This window comes from Gymnoscopelus microlampas (assembly GCF_963454915.1).
Source record: "Gymnoscopelus microlampas genome assembly, chromosome: 4".
In the NCBI taxonomy this organism is placed as follows: domain Eukaryota; kingdom Metazoa; phylum Chordata; class Actinopteri; order Myctophiformes; family Myctophidae; genus Gymnoscopelus; species Gymnoscopelus microlampas.
Window position 1 is genome coordinate 25756730 of NC_139941.1, and position 20807 is coordinate 25777536.

Consider the following 20807-nt stretch of genomic DNA (forward strand, 5'->3'; position numbering starts at 1 on the left):
TATAGACATAGGTTGAATTAAGAAGTAATATTTAAGTTTAGGAATGGATTTAGGGTGAAGATCTGAGGAGGGCGTTTCCGTCCGCAGTAACAACAATGCGTCAGCGTTTTGTTGACACCCAACTAGCCAATCGCAGGCCGACCTTGGGGTCATGGTAACCATGGTAGTCAGGTTATAACTAAACTGTTCTGTGATTGGATGGCAAGTTAACACCAGCCAATGACATCGATTGTTGTACACTTACTGTCGTTACGTATCAGCATGGCCGCTCAATGTTTTTCTTTTGTTTTGTCTCAGTAGCAAAACGCTAAATATCTATTTAGAATTTGAGTTCAAATGAACATTTTAAATCGATACGTTGTGTGTTTCACACAATACTATTGTAGTTTTATGTAGAGCAAGACACACAGATATAATTTGGTCCGAAACGTTTATAACATCACTGGGTTCAGTTTAATTAATATTGGCTAGTTTTAGCATTAGCTAGCTTGTTACAGTCTAACAGCACTAAGCATAAAACACACACTGGTCTGAAACAACAACACCCTCAGGTTGTGTTCAGGCAGAAACAACAATGTTGGGCTTTCTGTCAGGCAGACGAGCTGGACTGGATGACCCGCTCCGCCTGAGACGTGCAGAGTCAACCAGGAGGTAAATACCACAAGTTCACAACCCTACACACACAGTCAGTGGTGGAAAAAGTACTCACATTTCTTACTTAAGTAAAAGTATCAATACTGCAATGTAGAAATTCGCTGTCCCGAAGACAGTCCCGAATTCAAAATTGACTTGAGTAAAGGTACAAAAGTATTGGTATAAAAATGTGCATAAAGTACCAAAAGTAGAAAGTACTCATTATGCAGAATGTCCCATTTCACAAGTTTTCAAATGTATACAAATCTCTTGTAAATAGCAGATCTACAAGCTCACAACAACATGTAATGTGTGTTTTGTAATAATAATAAAAATCTACAAAATAACTAGTAACTAAAGTTGTCAAGTAATTGTAGTGGAGTAAAAGTACAATATTTGTCTCTGAGATGTAGTGGAGTAAAAGTATAGACAATTGGAAATACTCCAGTTAAGTAAAAGTACCTCAAAATTTTACTTAAATACAGTACTTGAGTAAACATACTTAGTTACTTTCCACCACTGTTTTACAGTATACATATTGTCACAGTCACATATCTTTTGTTACGCAATGCAATAAGACCCTTTGTTATTAATAACAAGACTACAATTTCTTCCATCTCTGTCTCAATTCGTTTTGTAAAGGAACATGAGACTTCGGTAAAGGTTTGAATTGTGTAGTTAGTTACCATACCATGATGTAACTCTCCAGTCCAAATATTGGAGAGATATCTTCAGTTGTTGCTCTGTTGAACAAAATATTCTCCTCATTGACTAACATTGTATGGAGAAACAAATTAGAATGGTAAAATAAACACAAAGTTGTCAATGTTTATATATAAAAAAAGAAGAAACTGTGTTGGCTTTTATAATCCGCTACAGTCTCTCTCTCTGTCTCAGACTCTGTCTGTCTGTCTGTCTGTCTGTCTGTGTCTGTCTCTCTCTCTCTCTCTCTCTCTCTCTCTCTCTCTCTCTCTCTCTCTCTCTCTCTCTCTCTCTCTCTCTCTCTCTCTCTCTGTCTTTCTCTCTGTGTCTGTCTCTCTTGTTCTCTCCCTCTCTTTTGCTCTGTCTCTCTCACTCACTCACTCACTGTCTGTCTGTCTCTGCTCTCTGTCTGTCTGTCTCTGCTCTCTGTCTGTCTGTCTTTCTCTCTCTCTCTCTCTCTGTCTGTCTGTCTGTCTGTCTGTCTGTCTGTCTGTCTCTGTCTCTCTGCGCTTTATTGTGGGCACAGGTTTGTGACGTCACTTCAAACACTACATACTGTACATATCTAAATATCTAATAACGTGTAACAAATTTAAGTATTGGCAGTAAATATGCTATGTATTTCGTGACCTAACTTAATCTATGCACATTTTCATTGTGTGTTTATTATGTAATTTACTTACGTTTTGCAGTCGAGACTGGGCTCGACTGCAACTTACAATGTAAGTCAATGGGTAGAGTATTTTGGATGATCAGTTTATAATCAGTAGAGCAACTACTGAAGATATCTTGTCAATATATTGGAGTTACACCATTGAGGGTAACTTCAAATACAAAACCCAAACCTGCCCCAAAGTGTCATTGTGTGCTTTAACCCATTAAGACCTGAGGCCGATTCTACAAATGTCTTTCTAAATCAGTAGTCCTCACACTTTTTCGTGCCAAGGACCCCCAAAATGATATGTATTTTGCCGCGGAGCCCCATCTGAAAATGTTTTGTGCCAGGGAGTGGGACCCCCCTATAAGAGAAGATTTGTGTTAAAAAAATAAAAAATATTCAAAACATTTTCAAGATTTTTCAAAAAATTTTCAAGAATAGCTAACGTACAAGCTCGCCTGTACGTATATCTGCTATTTTTGAGAACCACTGTTCTAAATCCTAAGAGTTTTCTGAAAAACGTATGTTGCCTATAGCTAAAATCAAAGTTTTCACTGATGCTTTCCCAGTTTTAATGGTTTTAATCTGTTGATCAACTTGTGTAATGACATTGGAAATGCTAGGAGGTGGATATCCTGTGTTGCAAATGTCTTTTTCCTTACCTTGCTTAAAAGGATTCTCAGCCTGGAACTGAATCCTGACAGAGATGTGGAAAGAATCCATGGAAACGGAGTCAATACCATTGACATTGAAGTGATTGAAGGCAGATAGTAAGTGTGCATTTACTGTATTGTAATTGTAATGCTCATCTGCTAAATTCAATAGGTCAATGTACTTAGTACTTCCTGTATGATATTGCCTAAATACTGGATCATCTGCAGACTCTGCACTCGTAAATTGAACTACATACGAGGGACATGCCTGTCAATCATGAGCAAATGATTATTTGGCATGTAGTAGCCGATAATGTACTAACTGCTATTAATCTAATACTTTGTAATAACATATATATATTTTTTTTAATTCCTAATTGAATTATATCTTTTTTTGAGCTTGTCATGACTTTATTTAAATACTCAGGGATGTAAATATGGCAAGGATTCTGATTTGATAATAAACAGATTTGTAACCTTTCAGGAGTTAGTTGGTATACCGGTAGCGTTGCCTGTACATAGAGTCCTGATTCTCCTGAATTGCTATAATAGAGTGGTTGAAACAGTTTGATTGAAAGAGTTACTTTATTTCATTTAATTAACGATTACATTTTAAATGAAAATAGTCTAGTTTATTTGAGAATACTGCATCTTCAAAGAGGTATTGATTAAATATATATAATACAACGTGAGTTTTCAAATGGTTAAGGAGTAGAAGGCAGGGCTGGAGATATGTCTAAGATCTCATTATATAAGTCATTATTGTCTTTTATAACAATAATTGTAAATAAAAAGTGTTATTGTCTGCTACTTTGATGTAATAACCAGCCAATAATGTAAACGTATTACATTATTCAAAACGACTTATTATGTTATTGGTTCAGAAGTTTAGGTCAGTCATTACATTATGAAATATTATTACATTAAGAATTTAAATAAACGAATACGTTACTGACAGTTTTTACATTATTAGCAGTTATTGTCTCCACCAGACCAAGAGAAAATCTAGCTTGTGCTAATTTCATTAAAGTTGCCTGCTGCACGTTTAAGCCACGATTCCAGAACCAAAAAGGTGTCGGGGCCCATTTCTCACGGACCGATCCAGTGTCTTAACCCAACCCTCTCTGTTGACCAGTATGTTATCTGGAGGAGCAGATGGTGTAATAGTTATCTATGACCTGGAGAACTTCAGCGGGAAACCTCACTACACCTGCAAGGCCATCTGCACGGTAGGCAGGTGAATCTCACTTCCCCACCTATATAACCCACTAGAGGGCAGCATTACACTGACAGTTGTTGTGTTGGTTTCATAAACACATTTTTTTCTGTTGATCAGACTTGAGCATGTTGGGAAGGTTTTATGTGTGTATGTTTCAGGTCCAGTAGGTATGTCCACAAGTTCAGTGTAGAGACGGTCCAGTGGTATCCTCATGACACGGGCATGTTTGTCTCAAGTTCCTTTGACAAGACCATGAAGGTGTGGGACACAGAGACACTGAAGGTGAGCAGTATTTGTCACACGTCATATGTAACATATAGGTTTATATTTGTATGACATGCAAATGCATGTGTATAAAAGCACATGAAGTTATTTATTCAACTGACTCGCTGACAGTGACAACTGTCTCTTTAAGTCTTATTTATAGAAGTGAATCGTCACTGGCCTTGCGATTCACCTATGATTCGATTCTACAATGCACTCATGATGCATCAAAATGTTCCATGTTCTATATTACTGTGTGTGTGTGTGTGTGTGTGTGTGTGTGTGTGTGTGTGTGTGTGTGTGTGTGTGTGTGTGTGTGTGTGTGTGTGTGTGTGTGTGTGTGTGTGTGTGTGTGTGTGTGGGGGGGGGGGGGGGGGGGGGGGGGCAAACACCATTTCTGCCTAACTAGATTCCCCACCAATTTGCATTTTCTATACTACTCCTACATATTGTGTCCAAAAGTCAGACAAATCAATACACATAATCTCTAGAGTCAAGTGATAACTATGATATTTTCCATATTCCACCCAGCCTGGCAGAGATCTAATTAGAGAGTGCTTTTATGTAATGTTGTGCATATAATCACTCTCCTTCAAACATAAATGTCTTAACATAAAATGTAATTGTAAACCAATAAATAAATGGTATATCCCTAGCCCACCTATTTCCACATTCTTTCTATTGTCTTTCTACTCTCTTTTTTTCTCTACGTCTTCCTCTGTAATTTTGTCCTTTCTCTTTTCTCTGCCTGTCTCTGTCATTTTCTCCTTTCTCTTTTCTCTGTCTGTCTGATACATATAAAGTTGCATATGGCAGGCCCTGTTACATGCTAGAGTTACACTGGAGTCATGGTTACCCCAGAAGGTCAGGAAAGGGACAGCTAAACCCCTCTAACTCACTCTCGCTTGGTTTATCTCTCTCTTTCTGTCTCTCTGTCTGTCTGTCTCTGTCTCTCTCTATGTTTAAAACGCACGCACGCACGCACGCACGCACGCACGCACGCACGCACGCACGCACGCACGCACGCACGCACACTTACAAAGCCTGTTTCTCCACAGCAGAAGGCGGTGGTGTAGCTTGACTAAAGCTGATTGTTCTCTTTCTGTCTCTCTGTTTGTTTGTTTTTCTGTGTCTCCAGCCTGCTGAAGTCTTCCAGTTTGAAGGAAACGTCTACTGTCATCACATGTCTCCCATCGCTAGGAAACACAGCCTCATTGCAGGTGTGTGTATAGTATATAAATAGGTTGGCATGCATATGAATCCGGACAAAATCAGCTCTACTATTCCCAGTGATGAGCATAATCATTAGTTTAGTAATTTAACACATTTTGTGATTTTTTTTTGTGTGAAAAAAAAAGAATTTCCACACACTTTAAATGCTTCTTTTAATGTATTGCTTATGGACAGTCAATTCACAAAAATATTCAAATACTGAGCACAAAAGTATGACAACTCTGTAATACATAATCATCATAATATAATAATAATAATAATAATAATAATAATAGCTCAGATTTGTATAGCGCATTTCTAAGTAAGTCGCTTTACATAAAGAAAAGGAAGGAACCAACTTTATTAAGAGGAAAAAAAATGAAAGATAAGTGCTACATTAAAAAGATAAAAGGTTAAGCATGGGTTGGGGAGGCATCTTAAGTTCTTAACTAGACCTCAGCTGGGAAAAGCTATCTTGAAGAGGTGGGTTTTGAGTGAGGTTTTAAAGGAGAGGAGGGAGGGGTCATTTTTGAGGTGGTTGGGGAGTGCATTCCAGAGGGGGGGGGGAAGCAGCAACAGAGAAAGCCCTATCCCCCCAGGTACGGTACTTTGCTGGCTTGAGGACCTCCAGGAGGTTGGCTTCACTGGACCTGAGGTAACGGGACAGGGACATAAGGTTCGAGAAGATCGGAGAGGTAGGGGGGAGCCAGATAATTGAGTGCCTTGTAGGTGGTAAGCAGGATTTTGTAGTGGATTCTTTGTTTGACGGGGTCACAGGGAGCCAGTTTAGGTTGTGGAGAACAGGTGTAATATGATCCCTGGAGCGAGAATTGGTGAGCAGACGGGTAGCTGAATATACACAAAACATTATTTTTTTTTAGATAGCCACATAAGCAGGGCAGGAATTTCAGGGAAGCCTTGTGCCCCTCAAAAAAATGGCAAGCCCTGAGGCCACAGTGGCGTTGATGCCCCAGCTGACTGTACCACTTTCTCCTCTGTCTCTTTCTTGTCAATATGTAGACACCAGTGTCTCTTGTTGAGATTCTGAATTCTTAACTCCCCTGAGTCCCCATCTTTAAACCAATCCAGTAACTTGGATTGGTGCAGGGCTGAGCATGGATCACTGCAGATAGTCTACATATTACATTTTAAATCATCCTTAACCCTTAAATTCAACGAATTCTTTCAATGGACTAAAATTTGGCCTTTGTGCCCTCAAAAATGGACAACACCAAAGGCCAAGTGGCCTTGCCCCTAAATTGACGGAATTCAAGGCCTGCACAAAAGTGCACAAAATTGAAAATTGTAAGGCTCACAAATACCACAAGAGCTGGACCCATGAACAAGAAACAATTCAGCTCTTACTTCCTCATTTAGCCCTTTATGGAATTCAGTTTGTCTTTCTTAGTGGAGTAAATGGTCCCTGTTCCATCCTCATTTCAAGGGATTCACCACCTCAATGCGGACATAACAGAATCCACATGAACCTTTCAAAACATAAACCTACATACTTTGTCCTACATGAGATCCTCTCCCTTACGTTTTATAGGTGTGAGCTGTGAGGATGTCTTGCAATGTAAATTTTCAATGTTGATCTTACATTTTGAATGTTGATATTCATTTAAAAAAGAAAAGATATGTGTATCACCCACTTTCATACAACAACGTTACCTGGGGGTAAGATGGAAAAGTAATGCTGAGGGTTGTGTATCATTCCTTACCAACCTATCTCTACGATTGGTAGCACACTTATTATTAGGGAGGAGTGGAAAAGCCTTTTCCACCACAGGATCGCTTTGTTCAAAGTATGTGCCAACCTTTCTTTACTATGTGCTTATCCTATATTAAAATTGGCTTAAGGGAGGCCACGGCCACGTCACTCTCTGACTCAGACATAACCATGAACAAACCCCATACGCCCATATATAGGCAGGACCACGACCACATCACTATGACTCAGACATAACCATAAACAAACCTGATATGCCCGTAGTAGGCATATATGGAGATCCGGTTGTCCAGACCGGCCGACTTCAAACTCGGCTCGCACATCGGCAAGGACTCGAGGGAGTGCGGTGCCCACCACCGAGTTGTTCGGATATGCGTTGTCCACAACCACCAATCCGACCGATATGTCCATATATGGGCATATATGGAAATCCAGTTGTCCTGGACCGCCGATCCAACCAATATGCCCATGTATGGGCATGCCAGTATACATGGTATGGCCATATACTAATGACATCAGGGATCTCCATATATGGGCATAAAAGCGACACAGGTAGACAGATACAGAGATCTTCATATATGGGCACAAAAGGGACACAGTCAGACGGTACAACGGGTACTCTGACAAAGACCCTGACTCTATGACTCAGACATATCGGTCGTGAGGGCCATGTATTTCTTTGCTGATGAGTTAAATGTTCTCATACAGAAACTTAACTAAAATGCTATTAGAAAATGTTACACTTTTTGACAAAATATGGGTAAAAACACAGGATCAGGATCGGACCCAAAAATCTAGCATCCTCATATCCATCACTTTGACTCTGGACATGCTATTGAACAGTGTGTGATGAAAGTGTTTTCATCATAACACCGTGTCTTTCATATTCAGGATCAGTCTACAAATTCTCAAGTAGTTGTTTCTGTCCGCCCGTTTACAGTACACAGTAATCTGTATTCCATAAGTTAGTGTAAATAGTTTTTTTTCTCTCACTAATACATCAAGCAGAGGCACAAACACTCTCCTGGCATCCAAAGAGAATGTGATAATGGGTAGCCTAGAGTTATGCTACTGTATGTGCTTCCCTGCAGCACTCCACAGAATACAGTTATAATCCCACTTCTCAAAATGACTGGGGGGACCAAAATGCATAGGAGAGTTGGACATGGTCTAAGTCAGGTGTCTTTAACGTTTTTCAGGCGAAGTACCCCTTAGGTGAGAGAGATGAAGCACTACATACTGTATTGTATAAAATTGTGTTGCAGATTAAACATCTTTCATAGATTTAATAGATAGCTTTATAGACTTGTTTAACAGCACTGTCAATTAGAGTTCTCAACGGGCCTGAAAATTAAGGCCCGGCCCTAATTGGGCCCTACTGGGCCGGCCTGAGGCTCGGCCTGGCTCGAACAATTACTATACTTTTAGGCCCGAAAACCTGAAAAACCCGAAAAGGTGTCAAGTTAAGTGCTTAATGTCCTCAAAGTCATCCAACAAGCTTTGAACTGAGCAGATTGGACCTTCCGTTCCAGAGATAATGGCCAAAACACAGATACCTGAGTAAAGTTCACTTTGAGCTGCATTCAACACATCCACTGCCATTTCCGTCGGCCTTACCGTTAGACAAAGATTTGGTGGCCTCCCTGAAGTAACTCTGAGGACCCCCTAGGAGTCCCAGACCCCCTGTTGAAGACCCATGGTCTAAGTAGCTGTACAAAGAATGACTTTTGTAGACAACCATTGTAAGAATCTGGGTGGCACAACAGGATCAACAGGTTTTCAATACACACTATCACTGCCCATGCGTGTATGCATCCAAGCATGAACCTTTGCATGCACTTTGTACCTCTCTTTCTCTAATGCTTTTTTCCCAGCATTTCTTTTTTGGTTGTTGACAGGATTGTGTAGAGAGACAGGAAATTGAGCTATAAGGCAGGGAGGGGGAAATAACTGCAACATACACACAAGTGATCCGGGACGTTGCCATTATGTGGTCGATGCACAAGTCGGTCAACTACCGTTGCGAATCTCACCTTTTCTACTGTTAAGTTTCTTTGACTGTCATTATTGCACTATTTCTTTAGTGTTGTTGTTGATATGTAATGTATTGTCTGTCATGATGATGAATGGAGTACCATGGACCACAATGGAAATTGGAAACAAGCCTTTGCATTTGACTGCAAATCAAGAGGTCCCCGGTTCATATCCGGGTGCCCCCTCAGTAACTTGTGGCAGCGGTGGCCTAGTGGTTAGAGGGGCGGCCTTGATACCGGAAGGTCCCTAGTTCGATTCCCCAATTCATCACATCAATCATGAATCACCGCTGAATAGCCCTTGAGCAAGGCTTCCATGCAGGGTCCGACTGGAAACAAGTTTCGTACTTAGTCCGACACCCTGGGTAAACAACAAACTTTGCTTTGCTTTGCTTAGCCCCCCCGTTGCTTTTTGCATCATCCTTTCAGCATTTTTTTCCTGTACTGCTGTACTATTTCAAACTGCTGCTAATAAAGCAATCAATCAATCAATCATTAAGACTTCTTCCAACATTACTAGGAACAAAGTCAACAAACCTTTTGTGCATATCTATTCCAGATAAATAATGCATTAGTTTCCAGATACGCCCATTGGACTACTTCCCAGTCCAACTTGGCATCATTTGCACATTGTTCTATATATTTTACTTTTTACCATTCTTATTACCAGCCAGCCAACTGTGTGTGAATGCCAGGTGTGTTAGTTCATGTTTATGAAAAGCTTTTATCTCTAACCACACCTTTTTCTATTAGGAGCACCTGGAACTCCAGTTGTTTTTTTCCTGAAATACTTGTCCACGAGTTAACCCATATTACACAGACTCATGCATGGACTCAAAAAGAATATATGCTTTCAATAAGCCATGTAATTAGCTTCTATGTACTATAGTGTTTCAAACACAGACCTTTCCCACTGATTTATTTTTATTCTCTGTGTTTATAGTTGGCACGAAAGACCCTAAAATACAGTTGTGTGACCTGAAGTCCGGCTCACGCATTCACGTTCTTCAAGGTTAGTGGACTACACCATACACTCACTGAAACTGACCCACATATAGGTAGTGTTGAAATTATTAATTTATTCATTCTACACTTTAGGTCACAGAGGGGAGGTCCTTTCTGTGTGTTGGTCACCCAGATATGAGCACATCTTGGCCACTGCCAGGTTAGTATACCACCTTTTTATGTGCATAGGCGGTAGATACAGCTTTGCAGAAAAAAGCTTCCCTAAGTTAGCCCACTTAGCCCTCCAATCTGTTTGAAGAATTCAAGTTTCAAAAAGCTTTATTGTCCATAATACAAGCACCAAAGTCCCATAACAACCGAGGGTCAGCAGACAAGAGTCATGCCCCTCCCAATGCAAATAGTGAGTGTTGTTTCAGTCTAGTTGTAATGGCTGCTTCCAGTATTTCAGTTTGACCTTAGCCTGCTGCCATCTTTCATAGACCATCATTGCACTGCATTGGTAATAGACTGGCTGAGTGGTACTCTGGTAACCCATTCCCTGGGAGTTTCAATTTAGCATATGGTAGATAGAGTACCCACCTGCTTTATGATCTGCTAATTAATCCATTGGGATCTGTGTGCTGCTGTCCCTTTGGACTGAAATTGATTTTTAAAAACAAAAGTTGTATAACGCAGGTTGGTAGATAATCTGAAATTGTGCAGCAGTGCAAGTGTAGACATACAGTTTGACATTTTATATATTGTGTTCTATACCCTTAATGAACTTCTTATTGATACAATATTGGGAACACCAGGAAATGTGGGCACCGGGAAAGCTGGGCACCCGGTAGAGTGGGCACTTTGGGGGGGAGAAGAGTGGGCACTAGAGAAGAGTGGGCACCAGGAAGACTGGGCACCGGGGAAACTGGGCACTAGGAAGAGTGGCACTAGGTGCACTGGTTCACTGCCTCTGAGACTGCATTCCCGTGCTGTCGCACGCTCAGTTGTCCGCTGTAGTTTACACTACATTTAGAATAATAATTGTTTTCACGTTTACCAGGTTCTGTTTACCAGGTTAGCTGAGCTGTATGCTCAGCTAACCAATAGTCAGAAAACATTAACAATGCCTGTATGTAATAACGACTATGGTCATCTGTGTGACATGACGTCGTCGTCTTTGCCTTGGCTTCACACATTAACACATAACAGCATGTAAAGACAGTAGTTAGTGGTTGTTCCATTCATGCTCATTATTTCAATGTATTTGCATATACAAATGCTGTAATCAAACTTGCCAATGGCCACCTATTACATATCAATGAATAGCTAGATCACCTGTGAATGAGCACATCATCATCATTAAAGGTGTGCCTTCGTTGCCTTGGATCAAGACTATCATAGATGTATTTTATCAATAAAATACATCTATTATAAAACAAAAAACTATGGAAAGCACTAGCCTTGGATCAAGACTAGTGCTTTTCATAGTTTTTTGTGGAAGGAACAATCCATACCAATGATGGTGGCTCATTTGCAATTGCTTGGTCTAATGTTTGCCTAAACCTGGACACGTGATAGTAATAATTCTAAATGTCACTTACCAACAACAACAAAGCAGCATGGCTATGTCAGGATACTACAGCGGACTACTGAGCGTGTGACAGACAGTCACACGGGAATGCAGTCTCACAGGCATGCACCAGTGCATGTGAAACTATGCAGTGTTTGATGTGCCAGCGTGTGCTGAAACAATGGTGAACACCTGGTCGTAAATAACAGCACAACAACAGTAACTGCCAAATAAAAAAACCTATAAAAAATACTACTGTCTCCATGCAAAACACTTTCTGTGAACACGAATCCTAAGATATGAGGTGCCCACTCTTCCGCGTGCCCACATTTCCCCAGTGCCCGGTTTTCCTGGTGCCCACTCTCCTCTAGTGCCCACTCTTCCAACGTGCCCAGTTATCCCTAGTGCCCAGAATGTTTTGGTGCCCACCTTTCCTGTTACCCCCCAACCAACCTGTTGCAATTGCTTGTGCAGTGACAGAGGTTGCCCTCCCCTGCCGGCTTCCCAATTGCAAACATTAAACGTTGGGGGGCCATATTTTCGCCGGTACCTTACCCATTATCCCTAAACTTCTTTGCCATTTTTTACTGTTTTTTAAAACATTTTCAAATAGTTCAACTAGCCGATCTACATCGACACGTTGTGAGCTTGTAGATTGGCTATTTGAACTTTTTGAAAATGTTTTTAAAAATAGTAAAACATGGCAAAGAAGTTTAGGGATAATGGGTAAGGCACCAGTGAAAATAGGGCCTTGGGTGTTTAAACCAACATCCTCACCCCTCCTTTCTCTGTGTTAGTGCTGACAGCAGGGTGAGGGTATGGGATGTGCGGCGAGCTGCTGGCAGTCTGTTCACACTAGACCAGCACAATGGGGACAAATCCAAAGCCGCCTCTGAGGCAGGTACTGTCATTTCTACTATTCACTTCTTCTGTCATTGGTAGGTTATTTTTACTTGTTTTGAAGGAGGTTGGATGACAAATGTTTCTTTACATCCGGACTTAAAAGCTTAAAGTTATACTGACACAGAGGAATGGCAACATAGAAAACACAGGTTGCCTGAAACTAATGGAGTGAACTGAAGTGTGACAGAAGTGTGACAGCTGACCTTAGGCCCCCCCCATATATAAGCCAAACCTCACAACGAACACAGACACATGCCACAAGTTATGAGACAACCTTAATATAATATGACACTCATGGTGATCACAGTCTTAATGTGACAGCTTCAGTAGTACAATTCAAGCGTGAGTATACTTCAAAACGGCAACTGAAATCCACAGTTCCACTGTTTACTTCTGCACTGATGTAATGGAATGACAGATTTCCACCTTTCACTGATGTGTAATAACTCAGCTATTCAGGTGAACCAAGCCAAGATGAAACGTTCTTTTCTCTAGAGCATAGTTCAACATTCTGCACATATCTGACTTCTTATGCCTCACATCAAGAAACTTTGATTGAGTACCACAATAAGGGTGTGCTATTAATGAGATGATAGTCGTTTACTGTAGGATAATGATTTTTATTTTACATACACATACATGTATTACAGTAAGTGCATTCAACATAGGTAAAAACAGAAACGGCTCTTTAGTGGTGACGGGAGGATTCTAAACCTGGTCAAACTATTCAAACAAAGAAGTAACTACATCTGACTTCAAAGCTATGCTTAAAAGTAACAATTAACGCTTGTAAGCTTGTGAGCTTGTAAATGTGAGCTTGTAAATCTCCTGGTTTCGGCAAATGTTCCTCCCAGAATAGGGATGCTAGGGTTCAAGTGGTTAAAGGTGAAGAAAAGTGCACTTATGCAGTAAATGTAAACAATGAGGTGAAACAGCTTTCTAGTGGTGTTACTAGAAAGCTGTTTCTCTGCTTGAAGAGTGTGTGTGTGTGTGTGTGTGTGTGTGTGTGTGTGTGTGTGTGTGTGTGTGTGTGTGTGTGTGTGTGTGTGTGTGTGTGTGTGTGTGTGTGTGTGTGTGTGTGTGTGTGTGTGTGTGTGTGTGTGTGTGTGTGTGTGTGTGTGTGTGGACTGTTAGAGATCACTTACAGTTGAGATATCATTGACATGGTTACCTTTCTCCATCCAGTGAACACAGCCCATGATGGCAGAGTGAACGGCCTGTGTTTTAGTGGTGATGGTCTCTTCCTCCTCACTACGGGTACAGACAACCGTATGCGGCTGTGGAACAGCGCTACAGGAGAGAACACACTGGTAGGGTGGGAGTGTTAAACTGTGTGTGTGAGAGACTTGACATAGGTAATATGAACCAGAATGGAAAGTATGACAGGCTGAGGCCATAATGTCAGGACGTTTGGTGGGATCATATTGGATATATGGGTGCATCCTCGGGGGCCGTGTCCACAGAAAGTGCTTTATGAGTGGAGAAGCAACGTTCAAACCTATCAACTGTTACTGTGCTCAGACATTGTGTCATCAAACATGGACTTTTCATGGTTTCGGTAAAAAAGTCAGACACAGTCAGGAGAATCAAACGTGACACTGCTGATCAGTGCTTCTCTCCAAAAGTTGAACTATTTTGTATTTTCTGATTGAAGCCGACAAAAAATGCTGGACACCATGAGCACTGAAACGCGATGCTCGAAGCTGGGAAGAGGATCGCTCCAGTTATTATCATAGAAATGCATGGCAGGAAGGCACTGGCAGCCCAGAAGCTTTCTATGGACATGGCCCCTCATTCTAGTATTTTAGAAATGCTGGTCATTGCATCACAAGAGACAAAATGCCACAGCATGCAACAGAGTTGTAATCGTGGAATGTGTGTGTGTTTGTGTGTGTAGGGCGGGGCGGAGGGGAAACTTCTCTCACGTTTAAAAAACAAACAAAAACTGTCTTTCACATGCCACTATCTGTTCCAAGAAGAGACCTTGAACCAAGAAAGAGCCCTTGTTCGAAAAGGAGTATGACTGTTAGTTTGTCTCCAGATAAACTTTCTTGGGACTTTTTGATTAACTGAATATCCGCTAAATGCCACATTCAAGGGGGCCTGCACAAAATGATTACACAAGCATATGTGTGCCTGTAACATTTGATTCTATACGCATTTCTATCTGTAGTTATTATATCACATACATCTTTATTTATTATCTTTTATAGCATTATAATTATTGTATATAAGATGGTTTGTTGCTTGTTCCAGGTCCTAAATAAAGTAAACCATAGATTGTGTTCCTTCCCACTATCTAATGGCATAGAAAACAATTGGCCCGAGACCAAACTTACTTGCCGACCCCTGTTCTAGATTATTCCTTTCAGCACAGCACCTTCTACTTGGATGTGTGTAACCTACAAAAAAAATATTTTTTTCTGACGACACCATAGGAAAATTTCAACCCCCGTGATAGCATGTAAAATACTATATTTGCATACTGGCTCTGAATATTTTGCAGTGGCATCTTTATCATGCGTTAGCTTTATGTTTGATCCCAAAGTTCACAAACTGTCACCCCAGTCTAACTGAAATCCATATACTTGCCTCAAACTCTGACACTGTCTTATTATTTTGTCACCCCACTAATGCACAAAGCTTTTGCAGTGTAGTAGGCCATGTCGTTTTGTGCATATGCACAAAAAAACGGTAAAAGGGATGAACACAAAAAAACACAAAAATGGTTGAGCTCACTTTCATTGTTATAACTAGCTCCACCAGCCGTGTGTGACCTCAAAGAATTTCCAACATCGTTTGATTCTGCGTTTTCTGGACAAAAACTAAAGACTATATTGCTTCAGTGAGTGAGTGATGAGTGGTATGAGGCAGGAAACGTGTGTACCCGTGCGTGAAAGCCCGTGCCACAAACAATCTTTAGAAGGAAGGGAGTCTACTGCCGCACCTCAGCCAAACAAGGCAAGCCCTGTGTGTCACAAGAGCAGGACAACAGCAGTTGTAGAAGAGAATGGAGCACACTGGAGAGCAGCTCTAAAATGTTAAGCCTTTTCTTATTAAGGTATAAAGTTTCAATGCTACTGCATCCTCCTCAGAGTCATGGCTCTGAGGAAGATGCAGTAGCATCGAAACATCAGTCACTTTATTTGTACCAGCACCTTAATAAAAAAAGGCTTTAATTGTCTGAGCTGCTCCAGTGTGAATACTTTAAATCTTATAGGTGTATCTCTTGTTTTGTTTTGACAACTCCATTTGTCCCCCCAGGTGAATTATGGGAAAGTATCCAATGAGAGTCGTAAGGGTTTAAAGTTCACAGTGTCTGGCGGCTGCAGCCCAGAGTTCGTGTTTGTGCCATGCGGCAGCTCAGTGGCGGTGTATGCCCTCCATACAGGAAAGCTGGTCACCACGCTGAGAGGGCACTACAACAATGTTGACTGCTGCGAATTCCACCCAAACTACCAGGTACTGCCCCCCCCCCCCCCTCTCTGTCTGGTGGTGTCATCCTGCATGGTGAATTTTAGTTTGTATCAGAGCCCGTCTACAATTTTCAACCATTGTGTTGCCTTATCACGGTAGTTATGGCTGCCAGTAATGTATACAGTTACCATGGTAGTCCCACTTCTCCATGATAGATTACTTATTAAAGTCAATACCCTCTGGTATACATTTAACCACTCTAAATTAAACACACTAGACCATACCCGGTCGACGCATCCGTGGGGGGATATGCGCACATGATCTGGCAACCCGGGAGGCAGTTCGTCCCATAGCTGGGCAGCCCCGTAACCATGGCGACAATGTTTGACACAAAAACGCTAATAAGAAGCTGAGATTTGATGAAATTGAAAAACGGGCTTCACAGTTAAGTTCAGATGGTAATGGTCAATGGCTGTGTGCAAAATCAGAGCAATTGGTCCAGCCACTTGAGGAGAACCGGGTAGCTTCATGTACTCACCTACTCCCACTACAGACAGAGGTTACTAGAATTATAGTAGGATTGTGTGATAAGATCTCATCCTCTTGGCCTATGTGTGCACTGCCTCTCTGTAAACGGTATGTGTCTAGTCAAAGCTGTGCATTGAGTTTATTTAACAGTCAGGAGATCCCACGCAATATTGTCTCCTATACTGTACACTCATAACTCATAACTTTGTCATGAATGTCATTTCAATCATTTCCACTATAAATTAGATGAGTGTCAGAAAGAAGTCAACGGGGCAACAACACTACTTTAAATGTTTTAATCATTTATTTGATAAGAGAAATGAACATTGGCACAATTGATTGTAACGGGGAAACAACACTACCGTACATGTTTGTTATCATCATTTACTTGATTAAAGAAGAACAATGGCATCAGTGATCGACCGTGTTATCCAACCATGACCGAGGTATTAGCCTACATTTCTAAGAATGCAGCCTGTCAGCTTGTCATGCCTGCTGGAAATGTATTTGGCCTCCATTCTTTTGGATGTTCCTTTGCTTATGTAAAGGCAAAGGCTTTCATACCGTCATGGCTGCAGTGCTCAGAAGGGAGTGGTTGTGTTTTGGTGCACTCAGCAGTTTTTCTTCTAAACAGGAAGAATCCTTTATAGATAGGAGCAACTTGTCGCAATGAAAGTTTTGAGCTCAATATTTAATATTTATTGCCCCCCTTGTGATCATGTAATTATTTCAGGGTCTGCAAGGTGAAGTTAATGTACAGTACTAATGAGGGCTCGTCTCTGCCAATGAAACAAACATGACATTGATTTGTAATTGTAACACTGCCGACGAGCCATCCTGTGTTCTTGTCTTCCAGGAACTGTACAGTGGAGGTAAAGACTGTAACGTATTGGCATGGGTCCCTGTCCTCCGTGGCCTAGACATCGAGGAGGAGGCCAAAGACTTGAAGAAGGTACAATGAGTACTCTAACAATTGAGAAAACTATTTGTTGTTGTAATAGGAGTGCTACACAATCAAATACTGGCATGTTCCCCATCACATTTCCTCAATGTTGTTGTTGTTTAAAGTGGTTTATCTGAGTATTCTGAATTTAAAGGCAGATCAGAGCTCTCCGCCTACTGATATATCTGGTGTCATCTGAGGGAGAGCTGCTGCTTCCGTGTGCGCTGCTCTGCGGCAGCACCGCGACCTCAGAGTGCCTTGTGTGCCTTATGCTGGGTCGCAAGACAAATTTCAGTGTGAACTGACAATAAAGTATTATCGTATTATCGTATCGTATCTAAATGCAGTGAATGGGCTCAAACTGGGTGGAAACTATTTGGACATTTCCAAAACTTGTCCATACCCGCCTACGATTACAGATCCCATAGCCTGCCAGGACTGTTCACAAAAACACCAATAAATGCCCGTGTGGAAGGTCAGATCGATTGCTCAACCTATTGAGGGATAGAAATTAGGATCAGACAGAATGACTGACAGACAGAAGTTCCTTCATTTTATATAGTAGGATAGGATATTATAATAACAGCTTCACCGAACCAATGCAAAGAATTTAGGGCTTGGCTCTGGCATTCAAGCTCATTCATTGAATTTAAATTTTCCCAGATGTATCAGTAGGTGGAAATCTCTTATCTCTGATGGTTCTTGTTAGTCCAGTTTATTTCAGTGGAGAGAGAAATGGCTTAATCCTCTGTGTCTGTGTAAAACCAGACATGGTACACACACACAGAAAGATGACATCATAGGTGGGCCATGCCTTCTAAATGTCAACACATCTTTCCACCCACACACACGCTACACATCAGTGGAACAAACACCTCCTCCCATCAGTCAGGCCATGCTGCATTCCACTAATGTTGATGAAATTTGATACCACTGGTATTGGTATTGTATGATATTCATTCTCATCGTTTTACTGGTCCATATATTCAGCATAAAGTACTGATTAACAAGTGGTATCTGCAGCACAATATTTTGCAGCATCGTGGGAAATGGTCTTTATCCAGTTGTTTTTATTTAGCTTGAGTTATACTTAGCTGTGCACAGGTGTCGCACACCGAAAGTAACGGATCTACAAGCTGTGTGAACTTGTAGATCGGTTATTTTCGGTGAGTCAGAATCAATCTTCATTGTCACATTACATTACAGGTGGGTGAAATACTTAATTGTGCAGGTTCATCAATGCAGTTAAAAGATTGAAAATTGCATAAAAAGAAGAGAATAGAGAGACACCCGGCCGCATACAACTAATTAGACTGGATTCTTTCTGTAAATAACACATTTTTTACACCTGTAAACCTGTGTTGTGACATTAAAGTTGATTCTGATTGTGGATAATGACGTGAATGTATTGGTCCTTTCAGGATGCTGCTGCTAGACACTCTTCAGTGAACCCTGCCTTTGAAGATGCATGGAGCAGTGATGAAGACTAGTGTTGCTATCCATATGATGTACTGTGCAGGTGCCTGCCTTTGAAGATGCGTGGAGCATTGATGAAGACTTGTGTTGTTTTCCATATGATGTGGACATATACAGGTCTGTGCACATGTCCCTCACTACAAATGTGAAACATGCCTAAAATGAGCCGTCTAAGGAAATGAATAATGAAAAAGACGAATCTCATATGCGTCGTGCCACTACAGAAGACTACGGAGGCCTTCAAACTGAAATGGCATTTTGAACATTTGACATGCCCACAGGATATTGCATGCCTGTAGAAAACGGTGATCTTGCCATACAACAGTGATGGTGTTGCTCGTCAAAGTATAAATTGTTAGGCTTTCAAGAGGAGGTACAAGCAGTGGAATGTTGGCGTGGCATGTTCCGCCAGTCAGTTATTAGCCTAACAATAACACAATATAACAAGATAATAGTAATAATATTGGATATAATAAAATAAGAAAACAAAACAAGTTGGCAGTAGTACAGGTAACACCACTTAAGCAGATACAAAATTTAACAGTTAAATAGTGTTAATAGTGTTTGTGTTAAGACCACAACCAAGATCCCACACACACACACACACACACACACACACACAACCCACTGGTTTTGCAAGTTCTTTTGTCATAATTCTTTGAAATGAGAGTTATGCTGAAACCACTTTCACCCTCCCTCTTTTACAAATTGACCGAATTTACATGCACCCACCTGGACTGCTGTAGTGCTGCAAATGGATTTCACACAAGCACCACAGTGATTGAAATGGTCATGTCTGATTTTTAGAAATTATTATGATGTAATGAATGATAATGTAACGATTGTCATTCCAATGATTGTACTTTATAAGTACTTTGTCAAAGAGGGCCTGTTTTGTTTTTCAGTGGTGGGACTGGGGACAAAAAATCAATGTATATATCATTAAGAAAAAACATTTAATTGTCTAGTGTTTATACTGTTTCAGCTCATTGAAACAACCACAAAGCTCACTGGTGTTTTGTTTTTGTTTTTTTGTCAGTAGGCCTATCTATCTGATACATTAAATGTGTTTCTTTAATTGTAATTATGCTTCCATTATTTATTTACTTTCTTTACAGGTTTTCCTCTATTTAACGTTAATCCCCAATAATACGTTATGTTCTTATCTGTCCTTATATTTAGTTTAGTTTAATTTATATTTATCCTTATCTATGGTTGTGATCATAGACCTAAAATATAGCCTATTCATGGATGTGATTGCTTTGTCCTTATCCCATTAAAACCGGAAAAGCATCTGTCATTGTAGATTTTAGCGTTGGCTATTCAAAAATAGTAGATATACAATCTCACAACGCGTCACTTAGTGCCATGTTGCGAGTTTGTATATCTGCTATTTTTGAACATTTTAGAAAAATGTTGAATTACGAAAAAGTATACAAGTGAACAGCCTGCAGCCTGCTCTGGTATCAGAAACCTCCCAGGATCCATTACTAATTACTTCCCTATGCATGTGAAATAGACTTTCTGTTTCAACACCCAAAAGTGAGGTATACATTTCCTCGACACACCAGTTGAACAAAAAACGTCCAACAGGCTTGTCTAGTTCCTTTATCATCACTGTGTAGCCAGAAAGAGACTGTCCAATGAGGGGACGAGAAAGCAACCTGGAGTCAAGCCCAGTGTTGCCATGTCCGCTTATTATAAGCTACTTTGGGCTTGTTTTTCTGGTAAGTTGCTTGTAAATAATATTGGTAGTTTGTGGGTTTTTTTTTTATTGTGGCTTGTTTCTAAAGTGTAGTTGATTTTCTTTTTAAATAGCTAATGTAGAAAGGCTCGCTTCTTTTGGGTTGTTTTCATAGACCTGGTTGCTTATTCCTCTTACAACGTCTGGCAACACAGGTCAAGCCCCGCCCTCCTGGTGA

At 40.7% G+C, this 20807-nt stretch overlaps 1 protein-coding gene across 2 annotated transcripts; it reads left to right on the forward strand.

Annotated features, from left to right (window-relative positions):
• Nucleotides 1-269: 269 nt before the first annotated feature.
• Nucleotides 270-19963, forward strand: ercc8 (excision repair cross-complementation group 8). Of its 2 annotated transcripts, XM_084056018.1 has the most exons (12): nucleotides 270-651; nucleotides 2668-2763; nucleotides 3782-3883; nucleotides 4024-4147; nucleotides 5268-5349; nucleotides 10047-10115; nucleotides 10202-10268; nucleotides 12416-12519; nucleotides 13707-13831; nucleotides 15786-15983; nucleotides 17323-17418; nucleotides 18831-19963. In XM_084056018.1, the coding sequence occupies exons 1-12, from the start codon at nucleotides 575-577 to the stop codon at nucleotides 18897-18899; spliced, it is 1209 nt and encodes a 402-aa protein (XP_083912144.1). In that variant the 5' UTR covers nucleotides 270-574; the 3' UTR covers nucleotides 18900-19963. The 2 variants fall into 2 exon arrangements, with proteins under 2 accessions (XP_083912144.1, XP_083912145.1); XM_084056019.1 differs by lacking the exon at nucleotides 270-651 and having other exon boundaries at nucleotides 2670-2763; nucleotides 3782-3875.
• Nucleotides 19964-20807: the final 844 nt, after the last annotated feature.